This window comes from Solea senegalensis, linkage group LG2 (genome assembly GCF_019176455.1).
Source record: "Solea senegalensis isolate Sse05_10M linkage group LG2, IFAPA_SoseM_1, whole genome shotgun sequence".
Lineage (NCBI taxonomy): Eukaryota > Metazoa > Chordata > Actinopteri > Pleuronectiformes > Soleidae > Solea > Solea senegalensis.
In genome coordinates, this window is record NC_058022.1 from 18,004,436 (window position 1) to 18,023,475 (window position 19,040).

The window sequence follows — 19,040 nt, forward strand, 5'->3', positions numbered from 1 at the left end:
AGACGATCATTAATCTAATAGCAGTACCGCTTTGGTTCAAACAGAGCAACGAAGCAGTCTCTTGCATTTATTGATCGCATAGGCTGTTTCTCTATCAGTGGCTTATCATCTCTTTGTAATGTGAGTTTCCCATTTCACTGTTACTCCTCTCATATTCTCAAAAGCATACAGTGTATGTTATTTTAATAATTTACTTGAACTTGCCAGTTCCTCCATTTGATTAAGATTCAATGAACCCCCGAGATGTAAAAACAGGTGAGCCTCTGGAAAGGTTAAATGTGCCATGTAAATGTCATTCTTATCTCCCCTTATTTCCCCAGGTGTGGCTGCTTCCTGTGCTGGAGGCTGTGAAGGTGTCTCCTCTCATAGAGAAGGTCAGTGACCACAAAGACTTCAAGAAGCTCCTCAGGACGAGAACCAACGTTCTGGTGCTCTACACAAAGACAGGTACAAAATGGGTTGTAGATTTGTCCGTAATATACACGTGGTGAATGTAATGATATTAATAAATTGTCTCGTGGAATGTAAGTTACTGTCACTACTGTTTGTTTTTTTTTTGTTGAGAATCCAATGTTTCTGTCAGCAGAGGACGCAGGGACAGCAGTCCTGCCAGGCAATCATAGTAATGGATCATGACATATTATTGGATCATGTGAAACACTCTGAAATAACGCATCACTTTAGAGGATGATGTGGAGTTCTGGAAAGCATAATAACATTTGGTGTTTCACAGACACGCAGTATGTTGACCATTTGTATATTTTACAGTTGTTACATCTTCATATTTTTATCTCTAGGTATGTTTTTTTTAACATCATTAAGTACTTGTATAAGTGCATTATTACACAATTACAATCAGGAAATGTAAGTGTGAAAATGATTCATGTATTATGAGTCAAACATTGTGTTTTGCTCCAAGTTAGAGATGTAAGATGCCATTTAATTGCCATCTCTGCCAAATGTGGGGGAGTAAGCGGAAAACTTAAAACACCAAATTAATTAAAATGTATTTGATCACTCTGTAATAAGAGTGGGACATAGGCACTTTCACAGAGGCACAAATCTGATCTAGTTAATTAAAAATGCTATACCACAGTCTCTTAAAACATATTATTCTGCCCCTTTAGCCTGTATGCTGCTTTAAAATGAGCACCGAAGTGTGTCTCAGTAATGAACTTGGAAACACTTATCTTGTAGAATTAGAGTCTAAAGCTGTTAAATAGAAACTCAAATCTGCAGAGTTATAAAACATTTTGTTTTCTTACAACTTTAGGGATCCTATAATGCACCCATTAGATTTGATTTCTACTTTCATTTGCATATTTCTAAGAAAGAGAGAAGTGCTCTGCAAGTTTGATAAAGAACCTCTTTGATATTACACATTTTCAAAGTGTCCTTCTAACCTATGATAAGCAGCAAAGGACACACAAAAACCCCACAGCTACTTATTTGTTTCATAATTCATGCTCCATATCTATCTGCCTTCGGTCAGTGGTTAAAGCTTTCATGTACTGAGCTGTAGCTCTGATTAATCAGTGGCTAAAGCCTCTCCTTTCAAGATGCCAAATGTTCCTCTCTTCATTCTGGATTTCTGCCTGTGCAAATTCCCAGGCAGAAATCCAGTAAGAAGATTCAACCCTCAAAAATTGCCTTATATATGTTCAGCCACTGGGGGTACGAATTTGTCCTCCTGGTGCCGGTCCAAACCCTGGATTAAGGGGGAGATGGTTGCTTAATGAAGGATGTCTGGTGTAACAATCAACAATGTGGAAAATTAATACACTGTGGTGACCCACCAAAATTGGGAGCATGTCCCTCTCACCAACCAAATACTTTACATCTACAATTTTGTGGTCTTAAGAAGAGACAGTTTCTTACTTACTTGAAAACCTCTCACAGTTACTGTGCAGTTACTCGCATCCCTGTTGGGTTTGTGTTATTGTCCATCAATGAGCTTCTAAAAAAAAAAAATCGACGAGCTCCACTTCTGTGGCGTACATAGTAATAAGATGAGACTTAATTGCTGGATGTTTCTGACTCACCTGGTACATGACAGTACTTTAGGGAGTCTTGGCAATTCCCCCTAACTCTAAATATAGCCATGGCCTGCATCATTGAGAGGAAATACTCACTTCATGCAGTTAATACACACATTTTTGGTTTCGGGGAGTATAACAGTGATTTATTGTGTTGCACAAGGACCAGAATATTACACATTGTTTACTTTACTCAAAGGAATCTACGTTGCTCACTGTATCTGATCAAAATCAGTAATATTACTGTGTGCTGTTGTTTTAGCCGGAACAGTTTATTGCACCCAGGTTCCTGTTCTTTCCTAACACAAAAAAACCTGAACAGCTCAGCAGAATTTTTTCTCTGACAAGGTAAGGTGTGCAGGTTCCCTGTGGTCATGAACTATTTGTGTCTTCCTTGACAGAGGTTGATGATCTTCATGGTTTACAATGTGCTAGTAAGCAATCCATTTGAACTTGGGGGGGCCAAGTTTAAATTTGAAGGTTAAAAAATATTTATATTAGGGAACACATATTCACCATTAATTAGGTGCTTACTAACATGCATATAAGTAGCACACTAGCGCTTTATTGGTAGATATTAAGCACGCATTAACACACATTTAGGAAAAATCTTAATTCATGTCGTAATAGAGTTAGAATACGATTATGTAAAATAAGGTATTAATACATGCTTAATAATTACTAATAAAGGGCTAGTATGCTACTTAGATATGTTAGTAAGCACGTAGTTAATAGTGAATATGCGTTCCCTAATATTAAGTGTCGACGAAATAGACTGCTTAGAAGCTCATCGGGCCGTCTGAAGTCATTACTGTCTGGTCCAGCAAAAAGTGCTCAGCTTTGCCATAGGTCTTGTATCCTCCATTAAAATGTGCGGCCCAGTGCATGTTCAACTTTGAGTGACTGTTCCTAAGAACTGTTCCTTCAATATTCATTATTACTCATTCCCTACTCAGACCCTAGTAAGCCGGATGGAGCACATACAAGCTATAGTTTGCCAAATAGCACCCTCTGTGCCATCCCCCTTTGGCCGAAAAGTGGGTGTGCTTCCATAGTGGCAGAGAATATAATCCTCCAGTCTCCCGGTTAGTCACACTATTGTAAGATGTTGAAAGCTGATGTAACTTAAGCCCCGTCCCTCACCCATCCGGTGAAAGGTATGAGAAAACGCTCCCCCATCACCCCTCTAACCCACACGCTGTGATCTCTCTCTTCGTCACTTGGTGCTTTAGTAAGATACTGTGCGCCAGTGAAACTCAAATCCACTGTCCTGTGTTTGACATGACAGCATCCTCTATGTCTCCAGGCTCTGTGTTGTCCTGAGCTATTGAATGGTTTTGGGAAAAGACTGATCATGGTTTCGTCTCTGTGTCTGTAGCGACATCAGGGGACTCCCACCTGAAACTGCTGTCAGATGTGGCCCAGACGGTAAAAGGCCAAGGGACCATTGCCTGGGTCAACTGTGGGTAAGTCGAGGGTTAAAAAACGCTATCTCCTCTCTCTGTCATGCCCATTGACTCACAGCCTTTATCAACAACATGCCCTTTTCTGTCTAAGGATTTTGTCAGTGGCTCTTATAAAGACAGAGCAATTTGCACTGCCATCCATTTGCACAATTTATTGCTTTTCCACCAGGCTCTAAAAGGTCTTGTTCCACTGTTTCTTTTGTACATGCACAATTTGATGGTAGACCACTCATTATGGCAGCCATTGAAGCTTTGGGTCTAATGTGTTACACATCTTGGCACTATTTCTGTTCTCTTTGACTACATGTTTGTTGTAAATGTATGTGTTTAGTATAGACTGATGTTTTTTTCCCCTCCGGTGAACACAGATGGTGACATTTGATGTTGGTTTTATGCATGCCACAAAAAAGTGGTGTGTTAGAGCTATCGCTGATCAGTGGTATCACACTTATGTAGAGTGCTGAAATGATTTTTTTAATGGCTAGTGTGTTAACACCTACAATTTTGGTACCAGTGAAGCGTTGCGTTGTTTTTCATACCTTGCTTTTAAACAAAATGACCGGCATCAGGAGCTCTCCAAGACTAAGTAAACAGAAGCCACAGAATCTGACATTTAGTGTTAACTTTAGGTACCTGATACAGGAGTACACATAAGTAGAAAGTTTCACTTTTCAAGACTAAATGAGCAAAAACAAGCTTTACTTACAGCCTCCTGACTATGAAGTTTGCTGCTTTTTGTTCTTTAATGTAAAAGTTTAATGTAAAATTAATGAAAGAAAACAATTGAATATCATCATTAACTTGAACCATTAATAATTTTCTTAAAATATTATTTAGCTTTAGCCCCCACTTGACAGAGTCGGTGTTTTAAAGACATTCCAATATATATATCCCACTTCAGTGGGTTTACTGTGTAATACTCAGGTAACATGCAACAGGTAAAATGCCACTCATGTACAGTTATATTATTTGTTTGTTTGTTTTAATAGCATATCACTGTATTTGTGACATTTTTCTTAAGTGTATTTGTTCGTGAAAAATAACCAGCAGGTAATCCGTTAAATGAAAAGGTAATTTTAGTTGCAGTGTCATTCATTCATATCAACATTATTTGTTTTCATACTCCACACACTGTTTTCCTTATTATTTATGTCATCTCTCTTACGAGAGCTAATCTATCTCCAGCCCACACTGCAGATGTGTTTACATAAAGGAAATGCCAGATACTCCCAAGATACCGTCACATATTGTTTTCTCTCTAAGCGCAGCTTGCTTTGCTCCCGAGTGCTTTCATTCTAGTTTGTTGTTCTTTCTGCCTTTCCTCGTGTTTAGTTACACTTCCTATTCCTTCTTCCCATACCTGTCAACCCCATCAACTGCATGTCATCTTCACCACAGAGGAACTTTTTTTTTTTTAAATCATAAATCTGGAAACTGTGAGGAAGGCAGTAACTCCCCTTTGACACCTGAAGCTTATTGCAGCATTCAAAATTTCTCTCAAGCTCATCTGGAAAAGAGGACCATGAGGACTAAAAGGAAAAAACAACAACTCTAAACTTGTCAAAAGTATCCACATTTGTCTTTAAAGATCCAGTTTCTATTTTTGTGTGGGAAAATCTGATATCATTTCTGCCTTCCATCTTCATCAATCTCAGCATGCTAAAGTGTGTTTATGTTAAGCAAAGATTTATACCAGGCCAGATTCCCACCAGGAGAGCTCGAGCGAGACGGGTTCATCACTGCAGGGCACATGGATCTGGTGCCAGGCTCTATAGCACAGCATTGTGCTGTTTGGCATATTTTTCCAGCATCTCCAGTGGAGCAGCTTCAAACCCTAGCTGAGAGCTTGTGGGGGACAGCGAGGGAGAGAGAGCCGAGAGCATATCGCAGCTTGAGAATGGTCAGTCCTGCCAAGGATGAGGGCCACCAAGGCCAGAATGACACACTTTGAACAGATGACAGGGAACCTCAGTGTTGGCCAACTGGGATGCACCAGAGGGATGAATGATCTCATACAGGAAGGGAATGTGTTGCCTTGCGTCCCTTTCTCTGAAACTTTACAACAGACATTCAACATCTGAAAAGTGTTCTGTCTGGATCAGTGGGAAATATGTAGCACAAATAATCACAGTATGTATTGGATTTGTGTTTTAAATGACATCAAGGGTATCGTCCTCTTTGCATTACAAAAGGATTGATGCTGATAGTGACCCAATGTAATGCTTTACTGTCTCCTTGCTATAAGTATTTCTAGCTTGTGTCATCAAATCAAAAACAATAAAATGTGTTATGTTTTCTTCACAGGGATTACACATTAGGCCTAACTTAATAATTCAAAATGTATGAAATTGTAATTAACTCAATAACCATTGTTTCTTTTAGTTTTTATTAGCTTGAGATTACCAGTATCTATGAATGAAACAATATGGTGTGAATATTCACAATTAACTATTTTATATTCCATTAAATGTAAAAGGTTGCAACAGTGTAATCATTTTATCTGCTAATTCATTTGGGGGTGAAAATGTAGCAAATGTATATTATATACATAGTATATGTAATTATTTGGCTTATTTCTTCTCCAAATAAGTCTCACCAGTGCCCCATTAATGCAATGAACCCACTGAGTACATTGCTACTGCAGCACTGCTGAGAAAGTTGTAATTTAACTTCAGTGTCTGTTAGATCATGGTCAAAACCGTCATGATTAGGCAGCAAAAGGACTGTTCATTCAGTTAATCAAACCACATGAAATTTTAATTGCTGAAATTAATCTCTAAACCCGAGGCATACAAGGCTTTATTAAAGGTCAACAACCTCACTTAATACTTCAGGTGTAGCGTCCTGTGAGCTAAATGAACACTAAAGAAAAAACCCGCAATGTCAAGTTTGTCTTTTAAATAAGTGACCCTTTCTCCCACTTTTGTGCTATAACAATGAATTCTAACAATACATGATTTGATTGGATAGTTTTGGTGAGTTTTTCTTGGTGTTATCTGCAGTGTTTTTACCCTCCACCACCTCATCTGTTTGTCAGACAGTACCTTGTTACTTTCCATCAGTCTTTTCATCCTGCTCTACCCCCTCTCATGCAGTACCTTGTATTTTATCAGTCATAGACTGCCTACTTACAATAGCATTAGCAATTTTGCACTTGCTGACGCAACGACTGCACAGCAGTTGTCACCGGGCCTCTGATAAAGTTCCATTTATAGCTTCTGTTGTTTTTGTCCTGGACATTAGTCATTCTGACATACATGAGTCATTCTTACGTGCACTGGCTTCCTGGTGTTTTGGGATGGAAGACCACTTTGTCAGTCATAGAAACTGAAGTTCAAAAACACAATAGCATTTTTTTCCTTCCAGTCACTTTTACTGTGCAGGTGATGACCAACGACAAATGGCCTGTGTCCAACCATGTGGCCTATTCAGTCATTCATTCAAAAAGTGCCATTTAACACTAGCCGGTGATATTTAATGCTGTCACTGTGCACTTCAATTCATTTTTTCACTACTAAGTCACAGTGTATTAAAAAAAGGGTTGGGCAATATAAAAAAAATCACTGTCACAGCTACTATGAAACCATGGTGTGATGTTGCAGGTACATAATATCAATTTGGCAGCAATCTATGAAGTAGATGCATATTGATTAGGTGTTAAAAAACATTGTTAAAGAGTAAGGAATTAAGTAAACTAGTGCAGTGCCCTTGAAAAATCTGTTTTTGTGTGTGTTTTTAGTAATTGTTGGTTTGGTGTGTTTGAGTGCTCATTGTTACTATTACACAGCAAAAGTTCCGTGACATTTTTATTTGTGTGTGGTAGAAAGTACTGATACTGACATAATGGCATACAATAAATATGGAAAATTGAACTACATGGTTGCATAACAGTTGGTTGGGGATGCAGAGCTGGAGTTCAGTAGGATGACATATATATATAGGAAAGAAGCTTCCTCTGAACCTACTGGTTCGATTGCGGAGAGACCTGTAACGCCTCCCAGAGTGGAGTGGGGTGAAGAGTCTGTGGTTGGGGGCACTGCATTTGTTATCTGCCTCAGTTTGATGGTGCAGCGTTACTTGCCAGTCGAGTACTGCGTTCGCCACCTGCTTCAGCGTTATGGCGCCTTGTCTCACTCACAGTGCTGTGTGAGTGAGAGGGGGAGTGGCTACAATAGATAATTGGTAAATAGTTTTACCAATTATAATTAACGATATCTTTTGCATTACTTATCCACAACAACTTCAAGTTCAAGTATAGATAGATATCTATAGATATAGATATTAGATTGTATTGACATACTACCTTATCAGAGCTCTAAAGCTGTATGTAGATGATTATCTGAAGTTGTTTTTGGTGTTGGGTTTTTAAAACTGCATTTGAACTGAAATATCTTGCTCGCGACACTACGTACACAGAATATGATCAGAAAATGTGAGAGTAGGTTTTACCAGTGCTTTTAAACTTAACTTTAAGTATTTTCAAAAACAGAGAGGTAAGATGAAAAAAAGCAACAGCAGTACATTAAGGCACAAAGCCATGAGACACCCAAAATATTTTAATTGTTTGGAACAATATCAGATCAGGCTGTTTGTTGGTGGATAGATTCTGGATCAGTTGCAGAAAAACACTGACTTGCCAGGCTTTCAACTTCCATTTCTTTTATTTGTGATTCATCTGTCTAGTATTTTTTGGACTAATGTCAGAAAAACAAAAATAGCAAAAAACTTAAAACCATATCCTAGCAAAAAGATGATGCATCAGTTGTCTTGCTTTTAAACAAGCAGCAGCTCTTCCTTTTTCAATGTTGTCAAACACAGCTACAACTTCAATTGTTGTCTCCATGTGGTTTCTTTATTGGCATCTCTCTTCAAGTTTTAGTTGACATTATATCTTCAAGTACTTCAATTAAGCTTTGTGGTCTAATTTCTATTGGTGAAGGTTTTCTTTGACACGATCGTTTTTGAATCCCTCTGTATGGCAGTGTTGCAGGGAGTTGGACGCAGCAGACTGGTTTCGATTCGGATGACTGTGCATCGTGTCTAAATAAGTGTCGAGGTCACATCTGCTCCTGGTGTGCCCTGTCTGGTGCCATCTGCCCGTATGAGTCAGCAGTATATGACATTGAGCACAAGGAATTATAGTCTGTCAATACATGCACATACAGATTTACTCTTCCTTGTGCAATGCAAAACGAGGCTGAACATTTATTGGGTTCGCCGTGGAGCCATAATTGAATTCCTCTTCTTTGAAATTGTTGGCATCAGGCTTTCTCCTCAGCAGAGGTCTTCCGCTTTCCCTCTCTCTAAATGAATACATTTTTGCCTTGGTTCTTTTATTGCAGAAGAGGAACAGTGCTTCATGCTGTTCATAGTGCCTCTCTGTATAAGGTGTGAAGTATGTGTAGGTGGCTAGATGCATATTTATTTCCTTTCCAACTACAGCCCTTTTGAATTACAGAAATGAGCCCCTAACCACCAGAGGATGTTTGTATGCTGACGCAGTGTACAGGACATAGCTTGTATAATCAACTTTTTATCCCCATTACGTAATATATGTGTGTGTGTGTTTGTCTACATGTATTAAACCAAGAATTAGAGCAGGACACTCTGTTTATATGACTATACATGCAAATAAATTGGTGTGAAATGATGACGCAGTTATGGCTCCATTCAGCATCTTCTTTCTGTGTGAACCAGACAAATATGTTCATGTTCACATGATTAAAAACAATGAATATATGAATAATGGTAGCAGATTTTGAACTGCGGGAAAATTTTATTAAACGAAAAGTTGCCTGAATTTAAATATAATCAATAAAATACGTCTAGACGGATATTTGCAGTCTAGTTTTATTTATTTTTTTCTTTTATAGTGAAAGTGTTTTAGTTGAGCAAAATAACATTTTAATCAAACACATTACTGCATTTCTTTTCACCTTCACAAGAAGGAGCTTATTTTCGTTCAATCATTTGTTGAGCATTTGGCTTTTTTCTCCTTTTCTTCTTAAACCCTTTTCAGAGATTCAGAGGGCCGTAAGCTCTGTAAGAAAGTGAAAGTGGACCCAAGCTCCAAACGTGGAGGAGCAGAGCTGCTCCATTACAAGTGAGTAACCACAAACTGAGCTTGCTGTCAGACACTGTTACACTCCTCCACACACTTCACTGCTTTCTGGAAAGTAATGCCACGTCTGCCGCTTAAGAACCATGTTATTCACTGTTTTCCTCCGCTGTTGTGAGCACAGAGTCTGATTTGTCTTGCAGAGATGGGACGTTTCACACAGAGTACAACAGACCTGCTACATTTAAGGTGAACGCTCAGCCTCAATACTGCATTCTTTACATGGGCATTCCGTTCACGAGTACCACAGTCGTTCTGTTGATTGACTTGTCTTAAGACTCATTAGAGTCAAATACAGTGTATGTGTGTGGCTGCTTGATGTTTAGGCCCTTTTTTGTTTGAAGTATTTCAAACAATATAAAGTAATTTGAAACCTAGTTCCTGAGAGTATAAAGAAATGTTTATCTAAAAACTAGGCAGCTGAAGCATTTTTGGTAACAACTCGGTAGCTGCTGCTTGAAGCCTTTGACAAACAAAAATTGTGCAGATACTTGTATGCAGAGCAACTGTATATCACTCAACATACTGTACATGGCATGATGTAGTTGCTTTCTCAAAGAATTTGTATAACATAAATTAGGAATATTCTATGTGTGCGGGTCTTTAATCAGCATTATTACTATTTACTGGCTCATACTTCAATAGACCAGTAATATTGCAATTTTGTGATTTAAAATCCAGCAGGGAAAAAAAGATGTTAAGCCTAAATAAAGATCCTCTAAATTATCTAGACGTGACTCTCTCTGTTAAATTTTGTCCTCTGAAACCCATCATGGGAAAATTTGACAGCTGCTTCCTATTTGTCTCCTGTAATTGTTTTTATTCTGTTTGCTAGTGTTTGCCCTGTTTATTCTTCTGACAGATGGAAGGGCCTCTGAAACCATAAAACACCAAAACCTTCAGTTTAAATGGTTCCAAAATAATCCCAGCAATAACATTCTAATCGTTAAGTATTCCACCTGTGTCCTCGCTGTCATTGTTATAGTGCTGCCATCATGAAATATTTCCCACCGTCTGCAGGCATATGCTTCACTAAATTTATAAGACGATTTACCTAGTCCATTACCAGGCACTTGAAGGTACTGAAATAGCTCTGACGCATACTTGGATGTACAAGCATGTTGATGTATAGAAGCTTCCATCTGGCACTGCCTACAGGAGTGACTTCTGCTACAGCAGTCGTGTAAATCATTACCCACCACTCTACTGTCGCCAGGATCATTTAGATTTGTTAAGATCATCAAATCTTCATCATTCTGATGTTTCTTTTCTGTTTTGCAGTCTATGGTAGCATTCTTAAAAGACCCGTCAGGGCCCCCACTGTGGGAAGAGAATCCTGAGGCAAAAGACATCGTCCACGTAGAAACAGAAAAAGTAAGTGGTGTCCTAAACAACCTTCTGGGCTGCAGTGGAACACTGATGATTAGTGGAGTGCAACAGTGGAGGCTTCACTTCCACTCTTCTGTCCTGTTGAGAGTTGAGTCAGCTACAGAAGCTGACACAGCAGCCTGTCCACGTCTGCATAACAAAACCTCATTAAAAAAGTAGCATATCAGGGCTTTAACATCAAAGAGGTGTTTGCAAACACAGTCCTGTTCTTCCACAGAAAAAAAAACCTTTCTAGATCACTCTCATGCAGCCCAGGTCAGACTTTTATCCTCGTTTTTGAAACCCCCTGCTATTTTCAATCCCATCCAACCTACGATACATTTTAAAAGCCCTATAATTTGATGAACAGCACTTCTGGCACTATTTGCCTGTCCATCCCCTTGTGCCTGGAGGCTTGATGAACATGTCAACAAAATATGTGCCGACTGTTGGCTTTTTAGGAAGTAGCTGAGCTCATGAAAGTTATGATGAGGAATGGTAACCAGGATGTGGGCTAATCTACCTGCTTGTTTTTTTTCCTGTTTTTTTTGCCTGCTGAGAAGCAAAGATGAACTGATTTATTTTTTTTGCTACCATGGTGCAAGCTGAGGATCTGCTGTATTCATTTTGTCTTTCAGCCAATTATTAGTGATGTTTCTTGGACAAATATAGCATTTATTATAAAGTCTCTTCATCCTCATACCTACTCTCTCTCTCTCTCTCTCTCTCTCTCTCTCTCTTAAAGGATTTCAGGAAGCTGCTGAAGAAAGAAGAGAGGCCGATCCTCATGATGTTCTATGCTCCCTGTGAGTCTGTTATAATTATAATTATAATTATTTGTAAGCAGCTGATGGGGAAAGCTACTAGGGAAGCTGTCCATGCTAGACTGATTTCACTTGTTGCACCATATCAGGAGAGTCCATGTTTTTCACGGACTGAACCATATACGATTCTTTAATTTAAGAGAGTATACACTATGTGGACTAGATCAATAAAATGAGTTGCACTTGGCAGCGCAACACATCATAGTCAATACTGTGATGTGTAAACATTCATCATACCTGGCAATGCAGTTTCTCATCTTACTGCACAGTTTACTAATCATGAATAGGACTGCAACTAATTATTTTGATCGCTATTGTATAATCTCTTATTTATTTTTAATTGTTCCCTTTGTCAACAAACTGTTCAAATATTTTGTCACATGTACCCAGAGGTCTGAGTGACATGTTGAAATCGCTTGTTTTGTTTTGTGCAGCAAACAAAAAAATGATGTTTCTGCATTGAAAGGCTTCAAGATCAGTAAAATGACATTCAATGAATTGCTAGCAATTTAACCCACTGGTTGTTTCAGCAATACTTAAACAAGTATTGTCTGCTATTGTTGGTCGAGAATAAATACATGCAATTGACTCTTCTATGTATTGTGCTCAATTATTATTGTTGTTGTGTTTTCAGTACACTACACTATATCTTTCCTGCAAATTGACATTTCCTGTGCAGATGATGAGAAATCTTTTGACAGTCACAGCGATTGTCTTAGAGTTTTGGTTTCTATGAGTTCTTTCAAATAACTTCTGGTGCTCTGTTCTGCATTTTGGTTGCAGGGTGTGGTGTATGTAAGAGAATGCAGCCCATCTTTCAACAAGCAGCCACAGAGACGAAAGGAAAATATGTAAGTTTGCTAAGTCTTTCCCTTGCACACTTGGTCAACAGTCTTGTTGCGATAGCTGCCTTTGATTTGCTGGCGTCTTTCTCTGACATTTGCAGATTAGAAGAGATTTTTCAGCGTCAAAAAATAAGAACTATTCTTGTTGATATTTCCTTCAAGATTTCTGATAGGTCGAATACCTTAACATTTGTACAATAGATTGTGATACAGCAGGGTAGTAATAAACCAGGCCGCCCTTAAAGGCATTTCAGAGCTTGGATCAACTCTTCACTTCACTTGTTATTTGTTTTTGTTTGCGTCAATAGAACAACTATTATTGTAGATCATTCAAAGCCTACCAATCTTACCCAGCACTCAAGTTTTTTGTGATGTGATTGCAATTGGATAGCCTTACCACTTGTAAGTACAGGTGTAAATACACAGATTGCTATCTGATCTGCCAAACAACTTCAGGAGGTGGTCTGAGACGCGTTGTGACCAGATTGAACAGAAGCGTGAATGCAATGCGTCTCCGCTCCACTCACAACAACTGAGCACAGCGGAGATACACATAGCTAACGTGACAGTGGTGGAAAAAAACTGCACAGCCTCCTCTGCATTCGTTGGTTTTCAGCTTGTCAAAGACAACTTCTTCCCCTGCTTCTAAAAGCAAATATGAGTCCATGCAATAGCACAACTTCACATGACAGCATACAGAAGGGGACTGTGATCGGATACGATCGGACCTCGATGTGGACAGCAGAGATGCATGTTAATACCAGGTGTAAAGGGGGCCATTATCAGTGACCACATTAAACATCTTAGTTGGTTTTTACCCAGTACCTACAGCAACAAGGGCAAACATCCTTCCTGTTTACAACCTCTGTATTAATTACATGTCAGTTTAATCTGCCAGGTCTTTGTGGCTACTCCCCAACTTTCCCTGTTTTCATCACATTTTCTGTCTACTCACTGGTCTCATGGGATCCCTAAAGACTCGTGTTTGCAGAAAATCTTACAATCGCGAGCGAACTTGATGGGGAGCAGGGTGAGGTTGTGCTCTGTTCGCTGCTGTTTTAGTAGGTTTTAACAGCACTGCACAAATGTGATCGTTTAGTGAAGCAAATCTCTTGCTTTCATAAACAAGAATCAGAACACGTCTGACCGTGAACATCCTGCACGATGAGAATGGAAAGGCCACTGCCTGAGCAGACAAAGAAGCGAATCGGTGCACTGTGCTTGTCTCACAAGCTGTGACAAGATCATTTCGGTGCATGTCTGTTTATTAGACAGAGCTTATGGGTAATGAAGTAGACAAGTTTGTGTGTGTGTGTGTGTGCGCAGCTGAAATTTTGGGAGTATTACAAGAGATTATGCCGCAGAGAAAACAGAAATTCGAATACTGAATTGGTCTTTCTTTCTGATGTGTTGTGTTTCACTAAGATGAGAGACCTCAAAAACACTCTGGGTGTTGGATGATCCTCTCGCTAAAGCCTTTAACCATGACAAAATACATTCAAAATGAATGACATGTTTCTCATGCCAAACCTTACTTATTTATTACTATAAATAGTTTAACACATAATATCATACCATGACCGCAAACTTGTTTAGAAGTGGTGAATATCTGTGTCCTCTTTTCATATTAAATATTTTTGAATTACACAGATCTACATCAATAATGAAAACAACTTCCACTTGCCCTGTGTATGCATTACTAATATTTTAATATGCTTACTTGCAAGTTCACTGGATGATTTCAATGTCACTGTCACACTGAGATTAGCGTTATCTTTAGCTAAACGCTACCCTTCAGCTACAATTCAAAGCAAATGTGAAATTCCAGCATATATACATTTATCAATTTAGAGCACTGTTCACTGGCTAAATGCTTTTGAATGAATTAAGTAAATCAGGTGTTAGACCAGTACTGTTTAGCTGCCGCAAATGATCTTTGTGTCTCAAAATCCAAATGCAATTTAAAAGTCAGGCCCAAAAAGTGAGTGTTTGCAAATCGCTTTCTCATCAATAATAATTAGATCTGTGTCTCTTTTCATACTTTGAGTAATCCATCTTTAAACTTTTGAGCCCTTTGATGATGACTGACCTGTTGTTTAATGTCCTTTCTCTTTGTTGTCTCTCCTCTGCCATTTTTCTTTACCTCCCTGACAACCCATTCCTTCTTTTCTCCTTTGTTTTGTGTTTTTTAAAGGTGCTGGCAGGGATGAATGTGCACCCGGCTGAATTTGATGGCCTCAAGCAGGAATACAACGTCAAAGGCTACCCAACCTTCTGCTACTTTGAGTGAGTCAAATCCTGGGCTCACTTTAGGCTCATTCCTCACTGCCAGGGCTCAGAACATAAGAGTAGGGTCACTTCAAAGAGACACTGCATCCCAGGTCTCTCTTGAACACCAGCAGACATGTTGGCAGCAGCCTTAAAGCTTGTAAAGTCTCTGACAAACTTTTGAATCCTCTGGTATTCCCTTTGAAAAAGCTAACTCACAGGAGAGGGTCAAGGATTCTGGGTGACTGTCTCACAGCTGTAACGCTGCTTGGAAATCGAGCTGATGTAATTTGTCAGAGGAAAATATATTAATCAGTAATTATTAAACGTTCTTTTTGATAGATTTTGTCAGTCAAGTTATTATTTAAAACATAAATACAACAACGGTCCCTTGCACTTGGTTCTTAGCTGTGATGCGTCTGTGTTGCTCTTTGTTTATTGTAAAAGTTCTGGTTGGTCAAAATTGTGCAATTTAGCTTGGCCAGTGCTGTGTCTCACTCTGGAGAAGGTGTTGTGTTGTGACAGAAGGTGAGCAAAGTTGAACTTTTTGCTGTACAACTCTGTGCTTGTTATTTCTGCGGGAGCCCTCTGCTTCAGGAGCCACACTGCCTGTGTCGCCTTCCCCTCCGACATGAATGCAGAGGCTGCTTTTCATGCACACAGGGCCCCTGTTAAAAACGAGTCAGCAGTTTTAATTAACATGTCAGACTAAGTAAAGGCCTTCCATAGTGTTTCACAGAGTTTTCATCTTTAAGAACACCTTAAGGCCACATGTAACATTTATTTAGCACTTGACCTCTGAGTTTCATTTTTGCATTTGGAAGAAATGTATGCACCCTTTTTTTTTTATTATTTTAATCTGATAATTTCAGTTTGCTTTCAAGTCTTTGTGATTTAAATAAGCAATGCAGCTTCACACAGACTTAACGCTTGTAGCAATATACACAGTAGGGGCTGAGAGTTTGCCTGATAGTGTTTGTTAATGTAGACCTCCCCTCAGCAAGAGCATCTCTGCACAGTCTTCATATTCACAGTGTTGTTGACTGGTGCTCTGTGTAGTTTGCGTCTTATTCCTCCTGTGCCGGCTTTATCAACCCAATTTCCGCATTAAACACTCACTCATTTCAGTCTGGCCTTTTAATTAGACTGGGACTGATAAAATGCTTCTGTGGTTAGACAGTATGTGTGCACTTTCTTACATATGCATTGTGTGAATGTGGGCACAAGCCCGTGCACCACACTGCAGTCATGAGCCAGAGCAAGTCTGTTAGCCCGGAGCACATTAGTGTCAGCGCAGGGGAAGCTAACGACACTCCAAGCCCATTGGTTTCAGTAATGAGCCCCTCACTGATAAACGGCAGCTAATCACTGCAGGCTAAATCAGCATCCACGCCGCCGGAGTTATCTCGCCTGTGCACTCGCTGCTCAAGGTCTTTTACCTTCTCAGTCGTGCAGATTCAGAAACCTCACTAACAGACTCAACAGCACATCGCACCTTCTACTGATTGAATTACGAATCAGAATGGAACTGTTCCAGCTTCTTAGTCTTTTAACAGGGAAAAAAGGTGTAAAACTGTTGGACAAATGACATTTATTTGACATTTCCTCAACTTGATTTCACAAAGTTTCAGTGTGCTTTACAGCAGCAGAGATAAAGCAAGTGCATAAAGAGTTGGTCATAAATCACACTGATTGATTTCCCAGCAGCCAATCTCCACTGCAGTAGTCAGGTCACTTAAAATGCAAGTGTTAAGCCCCAAATCCACCATGTGTTATCATGTATCACCTTTTAATAGGTTCTATAGTGTATCTCTGGAGCTGTAACTGAGGTCGCTGCCTTCAGCCTGTGTTTGCAGAAACACAGAGCCAGTCGCTACTGGCACTGATCCTTCAACACGGGATTGAGCCATCACATCCACATCCACTTTAAACACTGCAAACACAGATAGATACTACAATCAGTGTAGTTTGTCAGCTTGAATAGCATTTCTTATTTGCATGTATAAGCTAGACATAAGAGTGCAAATCAGTGGAAAGAGTGTGCAATGGTGAAATGTGCATCTGGCAGGTTCAGTTTCTCCAAGGTCTGACCCATATCTTGATGTTGCATTTTTAAAAGTTTAGGCAAAAGAATATTAAAAAATGTTCTTATTAAGATTTTAAAAAAACCTGTTTTATGGTATGGTAGTTCTTTAGCAGCAAATTGTATTTATAAACTGCGTTTGTGTTGCAATTTGTGCCTCCTCATCTCGGATTGGATTATATAGTTGAGTGTATCGTGTTATTAATCAAAATGTGTATGCTCTCTAATCTAACTATCTGCTGCTGTCCACAAAAGAGAGAGCTACAAACCTCTTAAACATTTTAATGGCATTTAGGCAGTAGGTTTTTGTGATAATCAAAAATGAGTATTCCAGAAACATTATCCTTGAAATTAAACAAAAACAAAAAATAATAATAATATATCATAGATAGTTATTTTCTATTTATTGATGGTTCATGTTGGCAAGTCCTTTGTTACATCCTACTTAGACATAATTGTGTCCACCGCTGACACATCATATCATTGCTGTTTTTCAGGAAGGGGAAGTTCCTTCACCACTATGAAAACTACGGAGCCACAGCCAAGGATATTGCTGACTGGATGAAGAAGTGAGTATAGGCCTAATCACTTTCACCCTCTGGAGATTCAGTAACCATATACTGAATTCAATACTTACACATGTTGTATATTTATAGATTTTATTTTTCTGATAAGAAACAGGACTTCTAACGTACAGCCTGCGTTCTCTCTTCTACACCAACTAAACTGGCTGCACACGTCAGTGTAGGTGTGTGGTATTACTAATAAAGACAATCATATTGATAAGCTTTGACATTATCAGCGCCGTAGAAATTAGGTAACGTGAGGTAATAGGTTTCCCTTTTATTATTGCTACATAAAAGGTATCTTAAATGTTTTATCTCATCAGTACCCATTTCTGATTAAGACATTTTCTATGATGCCTTATCTCCCCTCGCCCTTTTTCTCTGCTTGTGTGCAAGGCTGCTTCTCTCTCTGTGTGTCACACACTGCAGTGCCGTGCAGCAATCACACAGAAACACATGCAGGAACTCTTTGTGAGCATGCAGGAGAGAACTAAACCTTCAGAAATGAGGTTACACTTCCGTGGATCAATGGAGACGATGCTGACAGTGCTCATTGTCACAAATGCTTCAAGTCTTTTGCATGTAAGCTCAGACTCGCAAGCAAAATGTCAAAACCTCTAGTGTAACTTCATCACGCCCAGGCAGAGAGGTGAGCTGTTTTCTGGCTGCCGAGCTCATAGCTCCTCTGTTGTCACTCCAGGGAATGTATGTTATTTCTCTTAGCAGCCAGGTGCCACACAGGGACGTGTGGGTTCATAAATAAATTTACCATTAGCCAGCTGGTTTTTAATACAAGTCAATCTGAAACCATCAATACGTGGTCATAAATGTCATTGAAAAATGAATTATCAGATTACTATGAGGAGTGACTGCTTTTTACCCATAACAGTGGTGGTGCTTCTTAAGAATATCGATCAATATTCAGCACATATGAGAACAGTCAGTTAGTATTTTGTTTTGCTTTTAATCATAAAAGATAAGAAAAACAACTATACTAGATCAATAATCTATACTGTAATACCAATAAAATCTTAACAATACCATTTGCTAGATATCACCCTATTCCTTTGTCACCTTCTGCTTCTCACACACTCACCTTGGGATCAATCCACACCTGCTCTTGTCTCATTATTCTTTCTCACCTTGGCTCACACTGTCTGACTGTAACTACCTCACCCCGACCTTAGCTCGGCTCTGTCTTTTCCCCCCTTTTCTCCTCCATGTACATTTCCACTTGTGTTAAGGGCCTGGCTGGAAAGCCACCACTGTCCACATGGTTGCAGCCATAGGGCACAGAGCAGGGCTTTCACAGCTGTCACAGGAGAGAGACAGGCAGAGGATGAATTCAAGCAGTAACTGCCCACTTCACCAGTCCTAAGCCTTAAACCACTCTGCTTATTCAGTGTCCAGTGGTGTAATTTAGAAGTAGTTGCCAAATTGCCAAACTAATGAGAACTCCCTCATCC

The 19,040-nt window shown here is 39.3% G+C and overlaps 1 protein-coding gene across 1 annotated transcript in view; it reads left to right on the forward strand.

Moving 5' to 3' along the window:
- The window catches only part of pdia5 (protein disulfide isomerase family A, member 5), a 52,555-nt gene that overhangs the window by 6,983 nt on the left and 26,532 nt on the right, over window positions 1-19,040 (forward strand). The window contains exons 2-10 of the mRNA XM_044018532.1: window positions 321-447; window positions 3,415-3,502; window positions 9,522-9,605; window positions 9,764-9,809; window positions 10,902-10,994; window positions 11,734-11,794; window positions 12,596-12,663; window positions 14,852-14,943; window positions 17,506-17,577. Coding sequence (XP_043874467.1) covers window positions 321-447; window positions 3,415-3,502; window positions 9,522-9,605; window positions 9,764-9,809; window positions 10,902-10,994; window positions 11,734-11,794; window positions 12,596-12,663; window positions 14,852-14,943; window positions 17,506-17,577 — 731 coding nt within the window. The remainder of the gene's footprint in view (window positions 1-320; window positions 448-3,414; window positions 3,503-9,521; window positions 9,606-9,763; window positions 9,810-10,901; window positions 10,995-11,733; window positions 11,795-12,595; window positions 12,664-14,851; window positions 14,944-17,505; window positions 17,578-19,040) is intronic.